This window comes from Aspergillus multicolor (genome assembly GCF_047715735.1).
Source record: "Aspergillus multicolor strain CBS 133.54 unplaced genomic scaffold BDW74scaffold_5, whole genome shotgun sequence".
In the NCBI taxonomy this organism is placed as follows: Eukaryota; Fungi; Ascomycota; class Eurotiomycetes; order Eurotiales; family Aspergillaceae; genus Aspergillus; species Aspergillus multicolor.
The window spans coordinates 1,253,149-1,278,382 of NW_027395956.1; the positions used below are offsets into that span (position 1 = coordinate 1,253,149).

A 25,234-nucleotide genomic window follows, 5' to 3' on the forward strand; every position below is an offset into this window, starting at 1 on the left:
ATCTCCTCTGCTCCCGCTTGATCTCTTAACATGCTGTCGTCCTCATTACGCCGGGCGGCATGGGCGCCAGTCGCGCCTGTATCTGGTATCTGCCGCTCATCCACCCAAGGCCTCGCTACCGCGTCTACGGGCATCGTACGTCAACGCCGTTACTCGTCGTCATCCTCTAAGCCGAGCGACGGTTCTAGGAGGGTCGACGCCTCGTCTCAGGCTCCCGCGAAACAGGTCAGCTCTGCTGGAGAGAAGCAGGGCAAGTCTTCTAGACGTCGGGGAAAGGATGGCAGCGGCAGTGGCCGCAACGGCTCCAGGTCCAGTCAACCCAACGCTTTCTCAAACCTTCCCAGCGTTCCTTCGACACAACACCTGCAGCCACACGGTAAGCGGAGCAGTCTGTATGGCTAAAATGCGTCTTATACATTACTGACGATCATTTGCTTCCTCAGATGTTCAGCTCGCATCGTTCTTCTCCATCCACCGACCTATCTCCGTCTCTACAACCGTCCCTCCGCCCTCAAGCGCCGAGGCGTTCGACTCGATATTCACCAAACAAGCTTCGAAAAATGCCTCCGAGGATGTGATCCTCACCCTTTCCTCTGCCGTGAACTCCATGGAGAACGCCGCGCACCATCTAGCGGAGAACGATGGAATTATGAACGCTTTTGAGGTGGAGGGCAATCAGCTCGATGGACTGGACATGACCGAGTTGAAGGTGTCTGTGGAGGAAATGACAAAGCGCCTGCGTCCCTTCAACCCTCCCCCACCACCAACTCCCTACGTTGCCTCGGCCGAAGCGGAGCAAGCCCAAGAGACCTCGAGCTACTCCGCCGTCGTGACCATCCAAGAGTCAACGCTCTCTGACGGAAGCAAGACCTACGAGGCCCACACCACGCCGTTCGTTCAGGCCAGGACTATCGAAGCCCCAGGCGCCGAAGAGACTGACGCCGTGATCGACGTTCCTCAGAACTCGCAGACTACCTACATTGAGCGCCTACGCAACCCCGGAACCATGCAAGCACTCAGCACACGGAGACGACGTATACGAAAGATGAAGAACCACAAGTTCAAGAAGCTACTCCGCAGGACGAGAACACTGAGGCGAAAGCTCGACAAGGCCTAATCAGGCTCTCTGCATTCGGCTCTCCGGTTTTATTCCTTGTCTCGCTCGCTAGCTTTAATCCGTCCTTCCTCTGTTTATTCCTCTTCCCATATTTAACCTCTCCAGGCGAGTTCGTCTCGGCCTTACCTACTTGCTACATATCAATAGAACGTTTATCTTTGAGTGCCTTCACTTGTCACTTTGATTATACTCGTTCTATTCTTTCTCTCGTCTCTGTACCTATTGCATATTCTCCAGCATCATGCGCCATAGACAATATTATCTCACTTGCTTTAATGGGTACTGATCTAAGTAATACTGCTCCTCTTCCGTTGATTCCGATGGTAGACCACGGTGCGCCGCGTACGCAAGGACCGTGTCCCATTTCCTGATCTTGATAGGTGTATCGGCACCTACAGCAAGTAGTATTGCGAGAACTTGAACGTGGGCGCCGCTAATCGCCGCTGTGATGGGAGCTCCATGGAATGATCTCGAGCATTGACGTCGGCTCCTGCGTTGAGGAGAAGTTGAATGACTCTATCATGGCCACTACTTGCTGCACGCACAGTGGGGGTGAAACAAGCTGTATTTGCGTACCATATTGAACTGTCCTCATCATCAGCCAGCCGGTAGTCTGTGTTCGTTACCCTTTTGAACGTTGGATTGTTCACTGAGCCTGAGGTCAACACCGAGGTCTAAGAGTCTTCGAATGCAGGCCTCTCGGTTGTTCGTTGCGGCCCAGAGCATTACTTCTTCGTCGTCGTTTCTCGACCTAATCAGAAAACGATACAAGTAGTCATCAAAAGTGATATGAAACTAGTGACGTATTGAACGAGTGCGTTTTTGGCCTTGAATGACTCTAGGCTATTTCAAATGGCGCAGAGTAGTTCAACCGGTGGACTTTGGAGCATGTTCTGAGATGTAAGATGTGTGATTCAATATGGCTTGCGTCTGCGTTAGGAACGGCTATTGAGTGAACGAGTGTGAGAAAGCAGGAGTTCATCGAACGTGCAGGGAGATGGAGAGCCAAACAAAGCGAGGTCAGCCAGCATGAGATAGTGAAGTGGATAGTGAATAACCTAGAAATTGGCAGCGTGCATGGAAACCGAGTACTATAGCTAGAAAAAACAAAACACTAAAAGCAATGCGAGTAAGAACAGGTCTTCTAGAATCATAGCAAGCAACTCCCATAAAGTACAGTTTCCGCAAATCATGCAATGTATCTACGATAAACTCCCCACCTTGATCTAGCCTACAGGTACGCGGGCTAGGTGCGGTCATATATTGCCAGGTGTAGAAATCCAACAGTGCCCCAACCCCTCGATTCAAAAAGGTACAAGTCTTAACCACGGATGTTTACCTTCAGGTTAAGCGCAAACCGACATGTCATATAAGGTACGTTCACGAGTCCAAGTCCAGGTGCCGAAACTCTCCGTAGACGAAGATCGCCACCCGATAGTCCATTGGCGTACGTGGGCAGCGTCAATAGCCCCGGGGCAAGTTTGGTGGCTTAGCAGTTGGCCTCGAGGGTGGCGCGGGAGTTCATGAGAAGGGCAACAATGAGACCGTAGAGACCTGCAAAACAAGACTAGAGGTTAGAGAGTTCGTGAAGAATGTCATGGCTAGCCCACTCACCCAGAACTTCAGCGAAAATGAGAATCAGAATCATGCCGACGTAAAGCCTTGGCTGTTGGGCTGTTCCGCGGACACCAGCATCTCCAACAATACCGATGGCGAAACTTGAATGCACCATTAGTTTCGGTCTGCAACTTTAGCGATGAATGAACATACCCAGCGGCCAAACCGGCAAGACCGACCGCAAGACCAGCTCCGAGCTGGACAAGCGCTGTGTAGAGGGGAACCTTTTGACCAAGGTTGTTCGCGATAAGGACGGACACGACCAATCCGTAGATACCAATGATACCAGCCATGACGACAGGGACAATGTCTATAAGGCTTGTTTAGCGCTATGATTCGTCGAGGGGCCGAAGAGCAACGTACTCTTAACGATCAGGTCGGGGCGGAGGACACCCATGGAGCAGACACCGACACCTGCCTTGGCAGTTCCATAGGCAGCTCCGAAACAGGTGAAAACGATGGCGGAAGTGCAGCCAAGGGAGCCGAAGAACGGCTAAAGGAAGATTATCAGCTTTCAGGCCAATATGATAGATGTAGCTAGTTCGACTCTGCCGACAGAAACCGACTTGCTCGGTAAACGGTACGGGTCCGACATGGCAACGGGTTACTCACCGCGTAAACAGGGCTATAGAAGAGAAGGATTAGCAAGTGCCAGTAAAGCATTTGGGATATCAAAACATTGTCAAAGAGTAGAGATAGCTGCGAGGTCACGCCGGAAAGGAGGAGCTGTGTGATGATTACGTACCAGAGCTCAGAGGCCATTTTAGCGGTGGGACAAAGAGGGAGGAGTCCGGACTAAGTCGAAAGCAATAAGAACGATTGAATGGGGCAGATACAGAACAGATGACAGTCGCAGCGATGCGTTGCGATGATACTGTGAAGCTTGACGATGGAGGTCGGATATGGAGGTTGGAGGCGAACACGCTGGTTGCTTCGGAGAGGCTGAAGCACCTCTCGTGCAATCCACGTGACCTGGTTTCTTGGCAGTGGCTTGAAGACAAACTACAAAGTATAGCAATTGAGCGTGTAGACTCTTGACTAATGTACTGTTTACAGCATTACATGTTACAGTTGAGTAAATTTGGCCTATGGAGAAGCAGTATTATTATATTGCATGAACACACATTACTGCTCAAGTGTCAGGACCACTCGTGATCCAGGAACGTCAACCTTGGTGCGAGTTCCAGACACATCTGGCTGGGATGCAGCCAAAGGCTGCAGGTACGTGATGGCTTTTTCGGACAACGCACCAAAATAGTTTGGCACAACTGTCAGGTTCTTATGAGTTGAAGGTTGTCCCGAACACGCATCGGCGTCCGAAATCACGCCGAAGAGGCACGAAATGCTATCTTCTGCAGGTAAGCCGGTGCTACTGTTGCTGCTGCGCAGCTCGTGCTCCCCGACAGAGGCAAAGAACTGAACATAGTCGCCTGGCTCTGCAGTCTGCGACAGGGTTGATAGATCTTGCATAAACATAGGCAGCTCAGGGACAGGGGAACTGTATGTAGGCTCTTGCTCGTTATCTGAGAAGACTTGATGAAGAGGTTTTATACTTTCCTTACCCGACTGTCCAAAGCTCGTTTCCGGGTCAAGTGACAAAAGACCCTGTTTCTTGCCCCAACCGCCGCCGCCACTCATAACATGATGAAGTTTGGCACCCATTCGTATTGCTTCGGCAATGCTACTCTGCGAATGGCTCGATTTTGTGTATGAGCTGTTCTCCGTGGATTCGATCAGGGCCCAAACGGACACTCTTCGGTCCGCGATGTCATTCTCCGCAATGTACCGTGGCAGTTCCTTTTCTAATTCAGAAGAAGCAGGCATCGGTTCGTCTGATCTACCGTCGGCGTGTTTTGTCACTTGACGGAGGATGTTTCCCATGCTAGATATAACCTTGCGACGTTCGCCAACAGGGTATAGTGGGAGTTGGAGCGAACTGCAAACACTTCTTGGCGCAACTGTTACCGAGCATGCAGAAAGGTCGGCCGATTTCTCCAGTTTGAGTTTCTCTGAAGAAGATTCGTAAGCCCAACGACTCCCGAAGAGTGTGTTCTCCCTGCCATTGACGAAGATAGTGTTTGCGAGTCGTAGTCCGATCTCGTGAGTGGGCTCGTGTATAATTTGGTCATTGAGGTTCTCTCGGAATGAGAAAAGCAACGTTGACTCCTCAGTTTCCACCGAGCGGATCTGACGAGGTGTAGCAGCTTCCGCCTGGATATTATCCCCTCTGGCGAGTAGAATGGACACTCCCTCGGATTCCGCCGTACCACCAGCTGTATCGCTTTCTCGTGTATGGTGCGGCAGGCGATCGATTATGGCGCCGACGGCATAGATGGGGTTCTGCGACGAATGGTCTAAAGTCTTCTGGTAGAGGCGACTCAGACATTGCTCAAGGAAGGTACCTTGCGTATCAGCCCAATGGGCAAAAGCAGGGGTAAAAAGGAAGACCGGTGTATAATCAGGTGTCGATTGGAATAGCTCGGTTGGAAAGCTGGAAAGAATGTCGTCCGTAGACTTTAAATGTTTAGTGTAAGATCAGAGCGGGGCGATATATAGCCATTACCAGCTGTTCAGGCGTCGTAGTTAGCCATGTGCAGGCTAGTTGCTGATCAATGGCTTCACTTGTTCTTGTTCCAGCCCATCTGCGCGCAGAATAACGCGCTTGCCTGCGGATCGTGCCATGCTCCCATCCCAGCGCCTGTCGATGAAGGCCTGGCCCGACAGCCAGCCGCGCTGGCATAGAGCGCGGGGCGAACCCTAGTGCTACCGACATGAAAGCATTGGTTCCAGAAATATAGGATAGCAATGTTGGAGATCGCGGGGGAACCGCTTGCGTGATGCCTTAAGAGTAGTGGTTGGAAAGCTGCGGAGGCCAAGTGACGGCTGGGGGAACTTTTTTGGTCAGCTATCGGCCGCCAAGCCAGGTACTATCTCACTGAGCTCCATCATTTCCACACAGGCTGGAAATACAGAGTTTCCAGGAGGGAAGGACAAAAATGATGCCTAAATCAGTATCTGCTTTGGATGACCTCAATAGCGAAACACCCGTGCAGGTATCATTTGACCTAGACATTGCTTGGATATCACGGCGATTTGAGTGATTACATCATCTTCCAAAGCTGCACAGTACCATCTCATTATTATATCACTCGAATAAAGCCAGGATGAATGTTGCCGCTGCCCTGGAAGCTGTGCTAGGCAGCTTCTTTATGTCTGAGTTTACTGGTGGTCTAGAGTGCGATATCCATAGTATCGTATGCGCAAGCTTCTAAATATGGGCCACGCGCGATGATATCATTCGTCTTTGAAGGCGTTCGAGACTCCAGAACGTGGCTGAGATGGACAGATATGGGGCGTAGGGCTGGCTGTGCTCCATAGCAGCCTCGAGGATACGACTCTGAACAAAGACTTGCCCTATCCGAAAGAATCGAACCTAGTCCGCCAGGGACGACAAAGCTAGACCGTAACTCCGATGATGCAGTGAGGCGGTTACTAGTGCACCCGCATCTAGGCAGCAGAATTAGTCCTGCAAAAATGAGATCTACAGTCCCGAATTTATTGTTTTCCTGGATAGAGGATGAACCATAGGGACGGCCAGGCAAATTCAAGTTACAGCAGTCAATCCCCTGGCCGGGATATGTACTCTGGAGGAGAAATGGCAGCAGCTTGGAGATCAGGAAGAATGACATCGACAACCACGTCTCAATAGTAGCAAAAGGGCCAATCAGGAGTAAACCACATAGTCATGAGCCACAGCGGCGCCAGTATGACGTAGCAAACTCTGCCGGGACCAGGCATGCTTTTTCCAGTTCAACGCTGATGCTCTGGATTATTCGTTTGAAAGGACTGGTTGCTGCAAATGATAATCGCTCAAGCCACTATTCCAACTAGCTGACTTCGCCCCCGCTCTTGAGCACTCATTTAAGGACCGCTCGTCGCTCCCGCCCTGTCCCATCTTTCCGTCATTATTCTCTCCTGGTCTCCTCAACACCAACAATCGTTGATCACTGAATCTTCTATCGCTTCATAACAGCTCTATCTGCTTATCCCATCAGCTCACTCAAAATGCCTTTCACTGCCTCGTAAGTCGCCAAATCAGTCCTGGTCACCCTTGTGCCCGACCGCGTGCCGTTTTCCTCGACTCCTTGGGTCCGGCCAACTTGAGTCTCGACCAGCTTTACTGACGGATGCCGCTTTTAGTGACATTTGCAAGCTTATCTTCGCCTTCATCCTGCCTCCTCTTGGAGTCTTCCTTGAGCGCGGATGCGGTGCTGATTTCCTCATCAACATCTGTTTGACGATCCTGGGTTGGATCCCTGGTATCATCCACGCCATGTACGGTGCCCGAATGGACGTTTACCATAACCACCTACTAACCGTTTCTGCAGTTACATTATATTCAAACACTAGGTCGCCTAATATCGATCTCCGGACCTGCGACGTCATTTCGCCGTTTTATGATTCTGCAAAAGACGAGGCTTGACATGCGATACCCGTTTCGTCAGCTTGCTTCCGTGGAGCTCCGGGCGGAGGGCCGAGCTACCTATTATCCCTTGTCTCCTTCTTGGCGTCCCACCATCTCACGTCCTTCGATCTACTTGACCGTTTAATGATAGTCGCATGCTGTTGACTGGATGCGGTTGGTGGATCGCTGGGTTATAATCACTGTTGTCATGTCAGTTATGTCGGTTTCGCGTCTCTATTTCTATGATACCAGCTCATGGTGCTTCTGGGCTCTGTTTTGTTCTACGGTGAATGAATAACTCATAATTGATAACTATTCGTTTCCCACTTAGTTTTTCAAACCAAGGTCGATTGTCGACCATGGTTCCAAGTGCTCCCCGCACGGTATTAAAATGCGTCGCAGGTAACTTGGTAGATGCTGCGTAGATATCTCGCCGCATACTTCAGGAACCGAACCGCGCACGGGTCTATTCTTGTTTTATCATAATCTCGTGGACAGGGATATTCCAGGAACTGAACTTAATGTACGCACTAGGTAATGTGTGTATGCCATTTATTCTCGAATTCATCGAAGCGCCGGACCGGATCGGATGAAAGCGGGGGGCTGATTGCTTCATCGTGCAGGGCCGGCGCCAACCCCGGCGCCAACCCCGGCGCCTATTTCAGGAATCTTCAGGGCAGCGGCCGATCCTCTCCAAACAAAGCGCTTACACAAACCCTGCTTTGCAACTACGTATGCCCCAGCCTCGTGTTTCATCACGGCGCGTACAGGAACTTATTGCGCCCCGTCTCAGACCTGAACGGATCTATAGGCCAGTCAGTCGCCAGATTTCTTGAGGAGTAGAACGCCATTTATGCTCCAATGACAGCAAGATGGCTGTAGCCGCCGTGACTCTTCATGATGTCTTCCACCATGTTGCCAGCAAGCAATTCTCGCGGGGTACATTTTGGATTCCTACTTGTCTCATTCTCTACACTACCTCAACATCCTAGATGACATACGATAGTACTAATGACTCGATGGAACGAGCTCATCTGTAGCTCAAGGATCAGGGTACGTACGATATCCAAACATGTCCTTCTTGTGCTCCAGCTGTAATGGACCTAGGAACGTTGAGGAGCTAAGTGGCCGCCGTGAATAGGCTACCGCAACATGTTACCATATCCTCCTCAATGGGTATTTACAGCAGCTCTTTCCCTGGTATATCTCACGCAAATCACGAACGCGATGACCGTGTCCTTGCTTGACTTATTACCCAAATGCGCTTCGCATTGCCTCGAGAGTTTCATAAGCACTGAATATCCAAGAAACGCTTGCTCCGAGGGGTGTGACTTGAACTATCTGTGCACGACGAATACAACCAGCGGTTATACTTTGGGAGAGGCCGGATTGCGATGTAGTCTTTCAAACTGCTCCATGGAGGTGGTAATGAGTTTCGATACCTACAGTATATGCGAGGACGTGCCTGGAGCATTACCGCGAACGCATCCCACCATCATTGCGACAGTCACATCGCCGGCCAGCCCTACCTCTACGCTAAGGCCAACCACGATTGTCACAACAGAGCCAGAGACCACGGCGACTAGTCCGACTACACGCCCAACGTCAACGACAACAGCACACACCTCCACAACACTAACGACATTTCAAAGCCCAACACCAACCACGCAAACTACACAAAGCCCTAGTACAGAGACCGACAAACCCACATCGACGGAAAGTGATCCCTCACCTAGCGCAACATATAGCGACGATCCAGTTGAACCGGCACAAGGCAGCAGTCTCAACTCTGGCGCGGTTATCGGCGTCTCTGTTGCTTCCGGTATTGCGGGCTTTTTCATTCTCGGGGTCATCATCTTCTTCTGTTGCAGGAAAATTAGGCGCAAGGCACAGGACCGAGAGTTCTTTGAGATTGGAGGACACATGACCGAACCTCCCGATTTCAGCTTCCCTCCCAAACGACCTCCAATGGGGCCTCGACCCTCGCCTGGAAAGTTTTTCGGTCCTGACTCCGAGAGTATCAGACTTGTATCGCCGGAGGAGGCTGAATATCAACACCCATCTCACTATCCAGCAGTGGTCATCACCCGACCAGACGATGACTATAACTACGGCCGCATGTCGGAGAACAACACGAGCCGAGCGGGCTTCCAATCTTCTTCCAATCTTGACTTTGATGCAGAATCTACGGTCTCGTCTAGGACGGTTTCTGACTTGCTTCCGGACAAGCCAACATACGAGCTATACCCACGACCCTTAAGGTGGAGCCAACACAAGAAGTTTAGACCATCCAGCGGTGCAACAGTATTTGGAGAGCACTCTGGTGGGCCAAGACCCCTCCCTCACCCTCCGGTCCAGCACTCTAGGTTCACATCCACTAGTACGCAGCGGCAGAATAGGCACCCAACGGGAGGTCTACCTGCAAACCCAAAAGCAATGATGTATGGGTTTGCAGGCCCAGGTCAAACACCCCCAACTGGAGGATCGAAGCATAAAAATAAATCTGTTGACGCAAATCTCAAAGGGAAACCCCTGCCCGCTGTACAAGGGGCCTCTCCATACACGTCCGGTCACAGTCCAATAGATTACGACGATGACCTTGATAACTACTGGAAAAACTCCGACGCTGGTTTCGTCGGAGCGAAAGTGGTCCAACCGCAGCCCCAGCCTCAATCGTACGGTGTGCCTCGCGGCGCCGGGATGAATCGGAACTCAGTCGGCGATTATCCAGGGTATGAGTTTGAGTTCGGGTTTGGCGAAAGCAGCTCTAGCTCAGGGTCTCGTCGAGCATCACGGTACTCGGGGGGATTTCGTCCACTTACCCCTGTTACCGAGATAAGGACACCGATGGGTGAAGTGCAGAACCCCATGGGTGAGAACTCAAATCACCAGCATGGTGCCTCGAATATTCCATCTGTTTTCTCAACAACAGCGAGGAAATTACCAACTTCAGGGACATCAGGCTCTGGCCCAGGAGGCCCACATCATCCACCGCAGCCCCCACAAGAGGTCGTATCTCGCCCCCGTATTGTCCGACAAGACGACATCAAGCGCGTGCAAATACACCGCGGCAAGCCGTTGCCGCCCCCGAAAGACAGCGAGGTGACTGTCCCCTACGGTCCCGACGACTTTTGGTATGAACCCGGTGCCGAGCCCTCCTCTTCCTCTGCATACCGTCTGCCTGTGCCCAAAAATGTCGCCGAACACAGGTATTCCTCCAAATGGATGCTAGGAGGAATGCCGAAGAAGAAGCCGTCACCTCTCGAGCGGAATCTAACGCCATCGCGGAGGGGCGCAGACTTAATCCTTCAGGTTGACTGACAGTCGAACCGCGCGGTACCCTATAATAATCGAACCATTTTCATTCATGTATTATCTATTTCGACTGTCATATTGGCTGATTAGCGCTGTTTATATTTTCCACCTTCCACTTCTTCCCCTATATGGTGCGTCCTTGAAGGATGACACGGACTGGCGTTCTCTAATTGCATTAGATTTTCATTCAAAAGTAATACTCCTGTTCATTTTGCTTTGTGCAAGTGGTACATGGCCTACGGTCTTTAGTTGGCTAGACCCTATATGATACATCAGTGTAGCCAGCACATTATAGTTAAACTCATTGTGGTTACTACAAAGTTAACTCAATGATGACAGCATCATTATATCTAGATTTCACCTTGTCGAAACGTAGCCAGGTCCCCTCCAAATAAGAATCATCGGTATGAGCCAGTCAGAGGAACTAGGACCAGGACCCGGCTATACTACCTAGGTAGGCTCCTCGGCCCCGGCCAACCTTCCTTGCATTCCAGATCACCTCCTGTTCCTTGAATGCTTGAAGCGATCCCCGTACTCCGTATCTCCGGATCACCCCAGTCATTCCCCCGTGGGCCGACCCCGCTGGCCTGGAGCAATTGTTACTCTGGGCATCTCTCAGGGCCCACTTTTCCGTTCACAGGCAATAGTCAGACACAATCATGGATAAGTGGTGGTCACAATGGGCCTCATATTCACATGCTTGATAACTGTGTACAAAACATTCTGACTGTGAGTGTAAAGTCAAAAACAACCACTTACATATCTTACTTTACCTTATCCAGACGTAGCATAACGGTTCGTAAGCGGTCTCACTCGGCTGGTAAGTCGTGCTTTTGTGATACTAATATACTAAGACACTAGCAACTAGCAGGGCTTTTTGGACATTGGAAGGACTTGCAACTAAATCCTAGTGCATGCATAAAGATCCATATGCGGTAGATTATAGGGAGTCGGGTTTCTTGGCTTGATCCAATCAACCCCGGGACAGTACGCCTTTGTTCCTAATGTATTTCATGTGGTGGCTTATTCTTATTTGGCTAGGTTCTCTCCGAGCCGGCTGAGACCGTAAACCTAGCTTTTAAGATCAGGATGCTATAGCCTGGCCTGCATGTGGTTGTGAGGTTGTATAGTTGTGTACAGCGCTGTAATTTTACATGCGGCTGGTTCCGGATTATCGTCTGCAAGTAATTCTGGACAGTCTCACTGGCTGACAGCACAGACTCTGAGCCCACCCCGGTGATGTCATGGTCGGGCCCGTGTCAGCGCAACTGTTCAGGATGCAACAACCGCAAATCACGCCCCTGTCCTTGGGCATTCTCCTGGTCCAAGACTCCCGACTGCTTTGATTCGATTGCAACTATGCATGTCACTTTGAGGCCAGACACTATGATTCTAAGCGCCGCTGATGGCGGTTGCAGATGAAGCTGGTGTTTTGAGGACGTTTCCTGACGGTATTCAAGCCCAATGACGGTATTACTCTTATCTTCTCCGACTGATTGATCCTCCACTTTCTTTGTAAAGAGTCAAGCTTCCTCTCCCAGTCCACTGATGATATCAATTTCATCCACCCCCTTCTGCGCAGCCACGGCCAATTCGACACTAGGACGCACCCGAGGCATTTGACATCACATTCGCAATGAATATTCGCGTTCTCTGCTCCCCGATTCACTCTCGGAGAGCGAGGCCCACTACAGAACGTCACACCCCATGGGCCAGACGTCCGTCTAACCGACTCACACAACCCCCGGTCCGTGAGCGCTCCATGGTTTACCGGCCATGAAATACCCACCCCACGCCGTTTTTCTATGGATACGACGAGGAACTAAAGTTTCGGCTGGGTGGAGCAGGGACAAAGACCACTGAGACCGGGTAGAGTTGATCGCAACCCACCCGCCTGCCTTGTTCCATAAAATGTCTATGACGAGGCCGACAAGACCAGGGGCGCTGCAACTTAGTGGATTATGCTTTTATGCTATGTCGGCTTTGCTATATAAACCCGTCGTTTAGCACCAGGTTCCCCCGTCTTTCTCACTATCATTCCTCTTTCATCCTCTTCGATCTTTGCCAGTTCGAAGGTCGCCTTGCTTAGACCGAGCATCTCTCATACTTAGAGCTTGATTAGAGCTTTTACTTTTATACTCTTCATCAAGACTTGCCCACCCTCTGGAGACGTGCTCCACCTGTCTATTCCCATCACATCCCCACATACTCCAGAATGTCTGTACAAAGTCAACAGAACTGTACGAACGCCATCTCCAATGGCAACCTCTATCGTCGCCTGTCCACCGATGGTGCCGAGCGGGCGGACCTGTTCACCGGTCCCAATGTGCTCGTGCCTCCCAAGCACTTGATGGCCTCGAGCCAGCCGACGGACCTGGCCGTTGAGATCGAGAAGGCTCGGCAACGAATGGACAGTGACACCTCTTCAGCCTCTTCGGTGGAGAGTCCTATGGCTGCTTCCCCGGCCACCTCACCGCTTATCCCTGCGTCTACCACAACCACTGATGAGTTCGCTTTGGCATTCGACATCGACGGTGTCCTCATCCGAGGAGGAAAGCCCATCCCTGCTGCCATTGAGGCGATGAAGTACATCAACGGGGAGAACCCCTATGGTGTCAAAGTGTAAGTGCCTGACTCTCGGTTCATTTTTCTTGTACTAATATAATTAGACCGTACATTTTTGTCACGAACGGCGGTGGAAAGACCGAAGAGGAACGGTGCCTGGATCTCAGCCGTCAACTCGAGCTTGAGGTCGCTCCTGGGCAGTTCATTTGCGGCCATACCCCGATGAAGGAAATGGCGCAGAAGTACGACACTGTCCTTGTCGTCGGTGGTGAGGGTGAAAAGTGCCGAATTGTGGCTGAGGGCTATGGTTTCAAGAATGTAGTCACTCCTGGAGACTTCATCAAGACACACCACGACACCACCCCTTTCCGCAAGCTTACTGAAGAAGAGTACAAGAATTCCAAAGTCCTTGACCTTGAAACGCTTCGAATTGACGCCATCTTTGTCTTTGCCGACAGCCGCGACTGGGCCGGTGACCAGCAGATTATCCTCGACTGCCTGATGACCAAGAACGGCAATATGCTTGAACGCTCCCCGACCTTCAACGAAGGCCCGCCCGTCTTCTTCTCTCACAACGACGTTGTCTGGTCCACCTCCCACCAGCACGTCCGCATTGGCATGGGTGCCCTTCGCGCCTCGCTTGAGGCTTTGTACAAGGCAGTTACCGGAAAGGAACTGACGACGGTCGCCTTCGGCAAGCCACAACTCGGCACTTATGAGTTTGCCATGCGCCTTCTTCGCCAGTGGCGCAAGGAGTTCCACGGCATCAACAAGCCCCCCAAGACCGTCTACTTTGTCGGCGACACCCCCGAGTCCGACATCTGCGGCACGAACAAGATGAACGAAATCAGCGACACAAACTGGTTCTCCATTCTTGTTAAGACTGGCGTGTACCAAGAGGGCACTATCCCTCGCTACCCGGCAAAGAAGACATGCGGAACTGTCCTTGATGCTGTCAAGTTTGCTATCGACCGCGAACTCGGTCTGAAGCAAGATGTCACTCGCAACGAGCCATCTCCCGAGAGGTATGGGGAGGTCCGTAACTGAGCTGGATCAGAACGGCTTCCCTCGCTCTACGCCATGACTTATGCTAGACTTACGACCTTTTTGCTTTTCATCTCACTTTTCCTTCTACTTATATTTCCTTGATCGTTTTTTTTTTTTTTTTTCCTTTTCTTCCTCTTCACATTTATATGCTACCCTCTAGATTCCCCTCATGTCATGGCTTCCCCTATATAATTCTCTGCCCCCTATTTTGCTACATTTTTTTTTTTTTTATTCTTACTGGGAAAAGGATGTCTCATAGATTACTATATGTTTATTCTTTCGGTAGCTGGCTACAAAATACAAAGAATGATTCTTCCCTAAACAGATCATTCCCTCCAAAGCATAGGCTCTCACAATCCTAGTAGCCCAGAAGCATCCCTCTTCTCCATGATCAGCAGAAGGAATCAAAATCCGACACCGCCAGTATGGCGTAGAACCCTAAGACCATAAGCAAGCGCACAGACGCCAGCCACCAACTAGCATGGCACAGACCACGTCCTACAAGCATCCACCCTGTCCAACCCAAGTCACGTAGCCATCCCGTCCCCTTCCACACCATTCCATACAACCCATGCAGCGCCGCCCATCACTAGGCACGCCGCAACGCCACAAAGCCTCCTCGCGGCCTCGCCTGAACCCAAGTCCCTCAGTTCTCAGCATCCTGCAGGCTGGCGGCTGGCCTAATCTTAGATACACACAATGCACAGTGACGACCGTGTACAGAACGCAGCAGCATCTGGCAGCAGCAACAAACGAGCGCCACGGCCGCCACGGAACGCCACAAAAGCCACTCCCGATATCTCTGCCGCGCCGAGCACAGGAATAAGCATGCATGTGCTGATGTCGTACAACCTTACTCAGAATCAGAGTGAGACGGGTGTCAGGCTCAGCGTCGCACGGAGAGGCACGCTTTTCCGTCCAGTAGGAGGATGCTCGTCCGAAGCACTGCATTACACTGCCCATCTACAGTGGAGCTGGAGGCAACTATATTACTCCGGAGTAAGGGGCGCCTAGCCACCCATTCTCTTCTCAGTGCGTGCGGGAATAAACGGATACGGCGTAATGGTAAGGACGGGATAGTTACGGGGTGAGGATGATTACTGAGCTGAGGCTGAGGCTGAATGGAACGGCTCTAGTGATGTCGCCACCCCGAGATGCTAGGTAGGGAATCGTACGATGGATGGAGAGGTCGAATGCAATTCGGGTCCACAAGGAAGCTGTGGCGAGCTCCGAAATTGGATAGACACGGGCTGCAAGTACATTGGGCGGGATATGGCTACCTCGAATAGCCTATTTGTTTACCGCTAGTGATTAGTACTCCGTAGTCCGTAGTAGTGTGCCTCGGGATATCCTAGGGTATAGCAGTGGTACTATAGTCGGGTTTGGAGTCATTAGAACGAGAACGGGTGTAACAGAAATGGCAATCCCGGGCTCGATCAAAGATAGAGTCAGAGTTGGTCTGTTCTTTAGGTTCGTCACAGTCATAGTTGTGGCTGTTATACTCCTGCTATTGCTATTGTTACCTTTCTGATGTCTGTCAGTGCTCAACTCAGACCTGGCCTAAAGGCCATGTGCGACGACGTCAGTGGGGAAAGGATGCGCAGCGGGGATGTGATGTGCGTGCAGCGCGGGGGAATGGTACGCTGGTGGAGCTGGTCAGATCATTGCGGGGATTAAGTGATTGATTGATTAATGGTGTCTATGTTCTAATTAGGTATTATTAGTAGTGTATAGGAGAGGATAACGAGTGGAGTAAAGCGCGAGAGTGTTGCATCTCTGCTGCAGTCGCACAGCCCGACATGACTCAAAATACCTGTGATGCGAAGGGAAGATGGATGAATATCGGACCATGCGGAAGAGAGATGCGATGAATCAGGAACCGAGGACTTGGATGCGACAGGCCGGGGCTCTTAGCAGCGGGGCGGGGATCCGTCCTCCGTCCACGAGTGCCCCTCTCCCTCCCCCCTAGTTGGATCTAAAGATTCGCTTGCAGGGGAGCCTATCACACCAGCGGTCGTGATTTAGTCCGACGGGGAGCCAGGAGAGATGATCTTTCGCTGGGGCTGGAGTCATCCGGGGTTTAGCGGCATGTACATGTACCCCGGTCTCCACCCTCATTCCGATTCCAAGACTTGTACATCTGTACTCCGTAGATACACCGTACAGCACAAGCGCGGTATTGATTTCGCGCCATGCGGAACTAGTCACAAAACCGGTATTACGGTAGTGTTTCATATTTTGAATTCTTGGTCAAGCCAGTGCTTGATCACGGTGTGACCCTCTGCGTAGCCCGGATCATCTGCTCGAACCACGATCGCCGCGTGGGTACGCTCGTGGTTGTGGATGTAAACTGGATACTTGCGGAAACCCACGGCGTTGAGAGACTTGATCATGGAGAATTGATCCGGGGTAAGGGCTAGGGTGGGGCTTCTTACTCCACACCTGGCCTTCTTTACTTGGGTTGCGTTGTCAGTCGAGTTTTCTGCTCCGGATGTCGTAGATGGTGAATCAGTTTGTGTCTCAGGTTTGTAGATAGGTGACCCTGCTTGAGACTCTACGTCTGTGGGGGCCACGCTGGGGGGTATATAGTCGGGGTCTTGTCTTGCTGCTGCATTCTCAAAGACCTCATCCATCGCAGTCTGGATTCTCCTAAGGCCTCGCGGTACGCGGTAGCTCCTGAAGGTACTCCCAGTGCCCTCTTCGTGTTCGCGGATGCGTTCACGGCTGCGGAAAGTCTCCCGAACTGAATAGACGAGGAAGATTGGAATAGCTATCACCAGGATGAGGCAGAAGAAGAGCCAGAACGGTAACTTGCGGAAGAAGCTTCGAATGCTCTGCCATGCCCGCGACGGAAAGCGGGGTCGCTCCTTTTGCTCAGTGATAGGAAGTATGTATACGTCCGGATCAATAACTACTGGCGCGTATCCCTCCAGATAATTGATGTTCAGGTTCCCCAGGTCACGAAAATGGTCTTCGCTCGAGAAAGTTGTGGTATAGAACGCCGTGGTGCGATCGTTGACCACATTGCCATAGACGCACCGGTTTCTGAATCTCTTCAGTCCTTCTATAAAAATGTTGTCCGGGTCTGCGAGAGCACTAAGCAGTGGCTTCCCTGTGCCCTGAAAGGTATCGGCCAAGAACATTTGTTTTCCAGATGTCGATATTGTGCGTGAACCTAGCCCGTTGAAGAGCAGATTCTGTGCACCCCTAACTGGAGCGCGGGCTCCGAGGTGTGGGGATGCGAATGTCGTGAAGTTGACCGGCTCGAGTTTGCCATCGTCTAGCCAGCCCCTGGCAAATAACAGACCGATCGCGTATCGCGATATCAGTCCTCCTAGGGAGTATCCGACCACGCTCAGTTTCTGGATTTTGTGCCCATCGGTCTCTAGTTTGCTCAGGGTCTCTTCAATCTCTTGGGCGAGTCGCTCGCCGCACACTTCAATGCCATCGTACGTGAGATTTCCGGTGTTGCACTCCGCGGCGAGAATGTGTAGTTGGTTTTCGTCGTAGCGTTTTCGCAGGGCCGATGCGATGGTGCCCATGTGAGAAGGGTTGCCCCATAGTCTGTTGAAAAGGTCACATATTAGCTAGCTGTCTACTGCAATGCACAGCGCCGTTTCTCACCCATGGACTAACACGCAGAGGTGATCTGCTTTTGACGATGTCTCAATCGCCGTAGCGCTGCCAGGGTCGGGAATCTCCGGATCCATCCCGTCGCGAGCCGACCGTAGATCGAGTGGGGTGTTTATATTGTCGAGGTAAACAAAAGGAATTCTAGCTTCCGTGGTATATGTATGTAGGTATATATACGGAGTAGATCAGAGACAAGCAGAGTCAGGTCTCGTGAGAATAAACAGAGAAACTCCCCTGTGTCCTTATAACTCGACTTGGGCACAGGGGGAGGCGCAATCATTCAGCCAGCTGACAGCGACAAAGAACCCGCGGACCTAAGCGGCGCTTGCCGGATTTAACGAGGTCCTTCCGTATCGGGAAGTCTTGGCGCTTATCGTCGTCTTTCTCGCTTCTTCTATCTGGACACTTCAGTGCTCTTCAAGTACTAGCGACTGAGAATCATTCGTGCCTCTTGCCAGCATTGGGATTACGTCACAAACAAGGTAGGGGAAAGACCGGATTTGTTGCAATTGCGATGGCTGCTCACCTGTTACTGCGTGCAGGCAAGAAGAAGAACAGTCGGATGCTGAAGCCCTCCCACTCCAGCTAGGGGAGGACACGATGGGAAGCCATATCAAGCCTCCCAATTGTTCTCTGTACAGAGGAATCAACCGTCTTCTACTAGATCCTCAGCAGGACAAGCGGAGTGCTGCCTTTGCGCTGACTACCTAGGTTGCAGTGCCTTCTCTTCCACCAGTGATGGGTCACCGGGCAACTGCATCCAAGCAACACAGACCATGGTACGATCAGCGAAAAGGCAACAGTCTACAAGCATTAGCATTTACCTGCACTAGCGCTCCGTAACAGGTCTTGAAGGCCTTTTTTCTCTTCGCTGCTCCAGCCGAACCTGTCTTTTTCGTCTTATTGCCCGTCCCCCTTCGCGGCCTACACTCCGACTCGGAACACGATACGCCTCCTATTTTTATCTCTTCTTATACGCTTGTCTACTTCCCAGCCATACTACTCAGCTATCAATTCGTTCCCCGATACGGAACTTCGTCATGGGTAACACTAAGGAGGATGATCCGATTCTTGCGTTGACTCTGGCAGACATCTGGCCAATCTTCGCAACTAGAGTTCTCAAGACAATAGTATTTCTCAGAGGATATGTCAAGGACTCGGGTTTACAGTGGCAGAGATCCCTTGCGAGCAAGTCTTCCAATTATCTCGTCGAATGCATACTTGCGCACACTTCGCAAGCTGTACTCGAACTTCTTGATAAGCTAGATCCTCCCAGCTTCAACGACTTTCTAGCGCTTCCAGAGGTGCATATTAGTGATGAAGGGGTACATCTTAAGCTTATATACGAACTCAGTAACCCAACTGGCAATACTCATTGGATATATGTGGGTTCAAACATGGACAAACATGGAGGTCAAGTCCCGCACAAAGATGGCCACAAAAGCCGTGGTGGTGATGAGTGAGTCTGCACAAGTGCCCTATCTACACACGCTGACTGTTCATCTCTAGAAAGAAGGCTCTACATATAGAATTGGCGTCCGACCAAAGTACCCAGCGCGAGTCAAAGTTCGTGCAACTGTTTCAGTACTCGAAGGGAAGGTTCGGTGGTGCAGAAGATGATAATTTCCGCCGTGACATGAACACACTTGCGGCGGCTATCTTTGCTTCGATTCTTGGTGCCTACTCGACCAGCCAGCCAGAGCTACTCAACTCATGTGTCTATGGGAGCCCAAAAGATGTCCTATCTTGGTATGGAGCATGTAAACAACTTGCTTTGTGTGAGTCGGCTCGCGTCAATATGCCCGACGAAGTACAGAAAGAGGTCCAGCAAATCAATCATAACGTAGAAGGCTCTCAGGCAAGCATGCAGGAGCCCGCTCCACAAGATAACTGTCATGATCTTGACATTATTGTCGACATCAATTCTGAGAATAGTATGGTTGATGAGCCTCGGGATCTTGTCATATCTACCCCGAAGGAGGCTACCAAGACGCGGACCAAAAATCCAAGCAAGAGTGACGAAACCCCCGAAGCCCGTGCGAAACGTCTTCAGGAAAAGAAAAGATATTACCATCGGCGACTTGAATTGATGTCGGATGAGGCACTTTCCAAATTCAGGAAGAAAAACGCCAACTACACGCGAAAATGGCGAGAGCAAAATCCTGAAAAGACTGCAGCAAGTCGTGCCCGTGAGAAGCATGGAGGCCAGCTTTGTAAGTTGGACTATCCATTTAAACTCACCTATGCTGATGATGAGCAAGAGTAGGTAATACAAGTCCGGACTTCGGCTGAATCTTCTGGTACATGTCTGTTACAGGTTATGATGCACAGCTCTACTAAGCCTCAAACCTCACAGGCTCCTACTTGAGCCTGCTATTGATTGCGATCGCACTCAAGAGCCTATGAGCAGCCAAACTAAAACTCTACGGTAATATCATGTTTCGGTCCTGGCTTCTTGATAGCCATGGCATGCTACTCTGGCCGCGACTGAGGCTAGTATTATTTCTTGTTAGATGTATTTAGTTACAAAAAAAGACTCGCTGTCATTATTTCGGTGGCTTTTGAATGTTGCTAACGCTACAAATGCCAGTTCTTAATCACGCGCCTCCCATGCGAACCTTTTAAACCTGGTCATAAACTCGTGAAGCCAAAGCAAAAGCACATGTGATCAGTACAGATTAGGTACTGGACTACGCGTCAGCTTGAAATGGCCAGGCTGAAGCGTTTGGTAGACACCGGCAGGGTCGTATCTTGAAGCAATCTTCTGCAGCTTGGCCTTGTTGTCCGCGCCGTAGCTGGCAATCACGTCTTGGACATGGCTCGCATAGTTCATGTAAATGAACTCATTACCTAGATCCCTAGACTCTGCCTCAGCGTTGGCATTGGCGAAAAAGTCGTTGATTAGGCGATAGATAGCATCGTCACTGGAGGCGCCATTCCACATCCCGAGAATGTGCAGCAAGAGGATCGGGCCGTTCGACGTATCGAGTCCCAGAGCATTACCGCAAGCACGAGACATACTATCAAGGATTGGGTCTGTGATAGCCTGGAACGTAAGTCCAGCCATTGCGTTGGGGATGCTAGATATGCGAGGGAGGACCGATAGCCACAGCTTGACTACCCAGTTCGCGAAATCCTCGTCCAGTTTGTACGAATGATTCCAGAAGACTTCACGCATTCCATATGGGTCTTGGGCAGCTCCATCTTCAGCATACTGAGACATAGATCGCGAGCTGGTAGAGTCTGAAATCGCCGGCGTTGCATGGTATTTTTCGAATATGGCAGGGTTGCTGACGTTCAAGGTATAGGTCAACTCGGCAGTCGCAACGTTTGCTCCGCCCAAGTTTGCGAACAGGACATATTGCTGAGCGTTAGGGTCGATGTTCGCCTTTTCGGCCACGTCCACGAACGCATTGATGACGTTGGGGAATTGATCCTCGCTGAAGACACGGGCGCCGCCTCGGAGTAAAGTGTTCGGAATCGTGTACAGATTGAACTTGGTGACAAGGCCGAAGTTGTTGCCTCCACCGCGCAACGCCCAGTAGAGATCAGCGTGTTGAGTCGCACTTGCCGTGAGAATCTCTCCGTTTATCGCGCTAACGACCTGCTTTGTGTTAAGAGACCACCTCCAATGAAACTTGAATACCGCACATACCTCAAAGCTTTCCACATTATCCAGAGCCCAGCCATACAGATTCGAGAAATAGGAGATGCCACCGCCGGTCAGGAGGCCTCCAACGCCAATGTCTGACATGCGTCCACCGACAACGGTAACACCGTGAGGCTCCAAGGCTTTGTACACCTGGCCCCAGTTGTTGCCCGGTCCAATGGAGGCAACCGACTTGTCTTTGTTTAGAGTAATTTCATTGAGATCGCGGAATAGGATTGTGACACCTCCTTGGCTATTTGAGGCACCGGCAAACGCAGCATGACCGCCGCTCTTTGCTGCAAACGGGAATTGCGTGAGCTGCGAAAGGAGGACGACAATGGAAATATCGGTGTCAACGGTGGGAGCGAAAATGCAAGACGGCTTGACTTCTCCCTGCTGGGCTGACCAGTACGACTGCACGATGTCCTGGTAGGCAGTGGTGTTGTCCGCAATGACTTTCTCGGGGCCGAAAATATGGTTCAAGGCATAACACTGTGGCCGAAGTTGTCAGTATAAACGTCCTATACCATCATAAAACCAGGGAACTCACAGCGATCTCGCAGCCGTTGTCTGTGGGATTGCCACTTAACTGAGGGATTGTCGCGACGTCCACTCCTAGGTTCGCAAGAGCAGCTTCGGTCTTACCAGTCGAAGCTTGACTGGGCAAAGCCAGAGCTTGAGTTGCAGCGCACACTGCGACGATGGTTTCCTTCAGAAACTTCATAGTCTCTATGGGTGGTCAACAAATCTGGAGATCTGAGCACACGGAGTCACAAGGGAAAGAAGTTAAGAAAGAGAAGAAACAGTGGAAGTGAGAATGAAGAAGATGTAGAGGATGTGGAGGGCAAGAAAAGAAGAAACATCTCAGGGACTCGAGACCAATTTATACTGGCAGGGCGCAGGCCCATTCATCTCCAACCATGGAGTGAATGGGAATTCCTTGAAAACAACCTATGGCCTGATGGCTTCTGGCCAGAAAAGTCTTCATTCACCGTCATTGTCACAAATTCACTCTTGGTGGCTGCCTCATGCAGCTAGGGTTCTGCTGAAGTGGGAACGTATGCAGTTGAACTTAGCACCGTTGGAATCTGGACCAATTAGATGCTGCCTCATTTTGGACTTATTCACTCCAAGATTAAGTGCGACTCGTGCACTTGGAGTAAAGCTCTAGAGGGCTCTCTTACTGGTGAAAGATCTCGTCTTTCTTTCACGGACTCCATCTCTCCCCTGTCCGTCCGATCCTTCACCCCCACCCACTCTGTGTGAATCTTTGCTATAGCCCTCAAGATGAAGGACAGTCTCTATCAACAGTACAAGAGAGATACCAACTTTGTCGCAGAATGGCTCATCGACACTGCGGAACGTTTGGGATACTCGGGAGCCGCGCTCGCACCCTCACCAAGACCAAAACCGGCCAAGAGCTACAAGACCCCTCAGAAACACTTGGACCCTCTGAACCCAACCAAGAGAGTTGAATCAGAACATTCAGAGCCAGCTCGGGCTGTTCATAAGCTCGAAATCGAGGAATACGGCAATTTGGCTGTTTTCATCGACCCGAAGTATCATGCCGGTCAGCTCGCAGATTTCCCACGCTTCTCTAATACTCTTGACCGTTGTATTGCACGGCGAAAAGAACACAACTTGTTGTACCCCAGCTTCTATCCTACACGCGCGACACATCTACATTTCATAAAAGAACTGGAAAAGGTTCGAGCTATCCTAAGACCTCCGACGAGGGGTGTCTCATCACATAAACCCCCTCCTGCCCGCAACCGGAACGCAAACAACAACGTCAATCATCCGAACATATTCTCTCAGCTTTCTGTACAAGAACCCACCAAGAGCGACTCGTCTGAGACCTGCCTTGTTTCTCTACCGCAGTCGCCTTCGAATGTCACTTACGAGACGGGAGGCGATAGAGACACAGAAGAAGCACATGTTAGCTTTGTGTCGTTGATTAGCCGTTATAAATCGATTCGTGGAGTTACGCTCAAAACGTGGTTGGGTTATAGAAAGGGCACCTACTCTCTGGCCACGGCATCGGGCACAGCAAATACAGCGCTCGACCTTCTCAAGAGTCTGAAAGATGACATGAAGCCTACCTTCGACAAAGTCGGCGGTTTTGAGCAGCTGTTAGAACAAAGCGCTCAATATCAATTGACTAGCTATGGCAATGAAAGGCATGTCGGATGCCTGGAAACATTTTTGTGTCCTGCGGTGTACGAACGAACAAGATGGCTGTTCCCTCTCTGGCCGACTTACATGCTCTTATCGAGGGTCCTCAAAGCTCTGGATCAAGGACTATCACGTAAAGAACTATCCAGATGCTTTTCATTCACTGGCTGTCAACATGGCGATTACGATCCGACTTCTAGCAAAAAGACTAGAGTCACAGTGATGATGTTTCTGGAAGACCAGGCGATATTGAAAAAGGCCTTGCTCGAAGTCTTTGCTTATGGGAAGATTTCGCCGATGCCTGTGGAGGACCGGCTTACCAAGGACTTGAAAGTCATGTTCAAAACACGAAAGATCACGCTCTCCCTGCTTTTTGGTCTACAGACCTTCCTTGATATCCACTACGCCCTAAAAGGAGATCCCATTACCCGCGGGTTCGAAGATCTCAACGAGTTTTCAGCCCATGTCCGCGACACAATCTCATCGACGAAGGCTTTCCGCACAGACCATAATTTTCCAGGACCTGCCGCGCTGAATGCCGAAGGTAATGACTCGCCCATCAGTGAAACAGTCCGACTCTTATGGAATGATGACGAGCTCTTACACAACTGCCAAGAGCCGCACAAGCTTCTTAAAATACACCCTCTTCTCAGCGGCACTTGGTTGTCTAGCATCAAAGCAAAGTTTCACGAAATAGGGATCCATTTCCCATCGACTTCCAATGTCATCCTGTGCGCATGTCACTTGTACAATGCACTACACCGCGAAAGACGCCTTAAGAAAGAGTGGAAGGACATGGAACTACTCTTGACTCTCCATGGAGATGGCCTGTTTGTGGGCGGCAGGCAAGCTTCAATGCTGCGGTACTGAAACAGCTTTGCGCTCAGCAACGGTATTCCTGTGACCAGCCTTTCTAAAAAACGGCGTCCGGCTCCGCCAATGCCCTCAAGCAAAGGAAAACGGTGTCTGGAGGCTCTAGCCCCTGTGTCACGCATGCTCACAAAATGTTTAGACCGCAGTGCAATCGACGAGGTGGGGCTTAGCATGTCAAACATTTATAACGGCCTCGACCAGCCCAGTGGCACAAGTCTGATGCTGGCTGGATAAGGAAGTCATTCACCACGAACAATAGACGCGCAAACACAATGAACACCAAGCAGACAGCATCGGACCCAGAAGAGCTACTTAAGGATTTACGCGATGTATTCGATCTCGAATCCCGGGAGATTTCCATTGACTATTTCTTGCTCTACCGGACCTCCTTGGGCCTGTATCAAGCTTTCACCGATAAACCTGGAGACAAGAAACTCGCGGAAGTCTCACGACTTCAGCTCACGAAGGATTTCTGCAAGATTAGTTTCTCGGAGTATGTGGAGACTGTTCTGATGGCGCTGGATGTTACACGGCATGGTTCGGACAAGAAGACCATGACTGATGCGGGAGTCCTAGTGTCTCATGCTGCTGAATTTTTGAATGGGATCGCTGGAGCTGATGTTGGGGGACTGTCAGCAAGCTATTGGATGATGAGCGTCGTCGCTACAAAGGAAAATTCGCCCGGTGTCCTGTATGATGGCTAGTCTGGTATGACAGTTGACAATGACTGATTGTTCAAGTATGAATTAAAATAAGTGGAAGATGATTCTGATTAGGG

At 50.8% G+C, this 25,234-nt stretch overlaps 11 protein-coding genes across 11 annotated transcripts; 6 read left to right on the top strand and 5 right to left on the bottom strand.

Moving 5' to 3' along the window:
• Positions 1-30: 30 nt before the first annotated feature.
• Positions 31-1,117, top strand: BDW74DRAFT_175816 (mitochondrial 37S ribosomal protein mS38; the record flags this gene model as incomplete). Its single annotated transcript, XM_073728440.1, has 2 exons — positions 31-376; positions 444-1,117. The coding sequence occupies 2 exons, from the start codon at positions 31-33 to the stop codon at positions 1,115-1,117; spliced, it is 1,020 nt and encodes a 339-aa protein (XP_073586756.1).
• Positions 1,118-2,491: 1,374 nt separating this feature from the next.
• Positions 2,492-3,636, bottom strand: BDW74DRAFT_115042 (H(+)-transporting V0 sector ATPase subunit c). Its single transcript, XM_073721880.1, has 6 exons — positions 3,480-3,636; positions 3,347-3,359; positions 3,098-3,227; positions 2,888-3,044; positions 2,732-2,835; positions 2,492-2,671 (listed from the first exon to the last, which is right to left on the bottom strand). Exons 1-6 carry the CDS (start codon positions 3,494-3,496, stop codon positions 2,607-2,609), a joined length of 486 nt encoding a protein of 161 aa, XP_073586757.1. The 5' UTR covers positions 3,497-3,636; the 3' UTR covers positions 2,492-2,606.
• Positions 3,637-3,814: 178 nt separating this feature from the next.
• BDW74DRAFT_148468 (uncharacterized protein) lies at positions 3,815-5,866 on the bottom strand. Its single transcript, XM_073723713.1, has 2 exons — positions 5,298-5,866; positions 3,815-5,248 (listed from the first exon to the last, which is right to left on the bottom strand). Exons 1-2 carry the CDS (start codon positions 5,505-5,507, stop codon positions 3,860-3,862), a joined length of 1,599 nt encoding a protein of 532 aa, XP_073586758.1. The 5' UTR covers positions 5,508-5,866; the 3' UTR covers positions 3,815-3,859.
• A 933-nt stretch (positions 5,867-6,799) lies between these two features.
• Positions 6,800-7,217, top strand: BDW74DRAFT_175819 (YqaE/Pmp3 family membrane protein; the record flags this gene model as incomplete). The annotated part of the gene is made up of 3 exons (XM_073728441.1): positions 6,800-6,816; positions 6,935-7,069; positions 7,145-7,217. The coding sequence occupies 3 exons, from the start codon at positions 6,800-6,802 to the stop codon at positions 7,215-7,217; spliced, it is 225 nt and encodes a 74-aa protein (XP_073586759.1).
• Positions 7,218-8,153: 936 nt separating this feature from the next.
• On the top strand, positions 8,154-10,892 carry BDW74DRAFT_115140 (uncharacterized protein). Its single transcript, XM_073721881.1, has 2 exons — positions 8,154-8,252; positions 8,341-10,892. Exon 2 carries the CDS (start codon positions 8,352-8,354, stop codon positions 10,518-10,520), a length of 2,169 nt encoding a protein of 722 aa, XP_073586760.1. The 5' UTR covers positions 8,154-8,252; positions 8,341-8,351; the 3' UTR covers positions 10,521-10,892.
• A 1,512-nt stretch (positions 10,893-12,404) lies between these two features.
• Positions 12,405-14,227, top strand: BDW74DRAFT_115148 (phosphatidyl synthase). The gene is made up of 2 exons (XM_073721882.1): positions 12,405-13,136; positions 13,184-14,227. The coding sequence occupies exons 1-2, from the start codon at positions 12,730-12,732 to the stop codon at positions 14,124-14,126; spliced, it is 1,350 nt and encodes a 449-aa protein (XP_073586761.1). The 5' UTR covers positions 12,405-12,729; the 3' UTR covers positions 14,127-14,227.
• Positions 14,228-14,232: 5 nt separating this feature from the next.
• Positions 14,233-15,183, bottom strand: BDW74DRAFT_148477 (uncharacterized protein). The gene has a single exon (XM_073723714.1). It carries the CDS (start codon positions 15,087-15,089, stop codon positions 14,625-14,627), a length of 465 nt encoding a protein of 154 aa, XP_073586762.1. The 5' UTR covers positions 15,090-15,183; the 3' UTR covers positions 14,233-14,624.
• Positions 15,184-15,792: 609 nt separating this feature from the next.
• On the bottom strand, positions 15,793-17,964 carry BDW74DRAFT_148479 (lipase ROG1 family protein). Its single transcript, XM_073723715.1, has 2 exons — positions 17,751-17,964; positions 15,793-17,690 (listed from the first exon to the last, which is right to left on the bottom strand). Exons 1-2 carry the CDS (start codon positions 17,834-17,836, stop codon positions 16,358-16,360), a joined length of 1,419 nt encoding a protein of 472 aa, XP_073586763.1. The 5' UTR covers positions 17,837-17,964; the 3' UTR covers positions 15,793-16,357.
• Positions 17,965-18,574: 610 nt separating this feature from the next.
• Positions 18,575-20,396, top strand: BDW74DRAFT_115167 (uncharacterized protein). Its single transcript, XM_073721883.1, has 3 exons — positions 18,575-19,218; positions 19,269-19,972; positions 20,021-20,396. Coding segments are annotated over exons 1-3 (1,125 nt in total). The 5' UTR covers positions 18,575-18,799; the 3' UTR covers positions 20,023-20,396.
• Positions 20,397-20,427: 31 nt separating this feature from the next.
• On the bottom strand, positions 20,428-22,132 carry BDW74DRAFT_189345 (FAD-binding oxidoreductase; the record flags this gene model as incomplete). Its single annotated transcript, XM_073731949.1, has 3 exons — positions 20,428-21,363; positions 21,415-21,900; positions 21,959-22,132. 3 exons carry the CDS (start codon positions 22,130-22,132, stop codon positions 20,428-20,430), a joined length of 1,596 nt encoding a protein of 531 aa, XP_073586765.1.
• Positions 22,133-22,695: 563 nt separating this feature from the next.
• BDW74DRAFT_175825 (uncharacterized protein) lies at positions 22,696-24,453 on the top strand (the record flags this gene model as incomplete). Its single annotated transcript, XM_073728442.1, has 1 exon — positions 22,696-24,453. The coding sequence occupies one exon, from the start codon at positions 22,696-22,698 to the stop codon at positions 24,451-24,453; it is 1,758 nt and encodes a 585-aa protein (XP_073586766.1).
• Between the last annotated feature and the right edge of the window lie 781 nt (positions 24,454-25,234).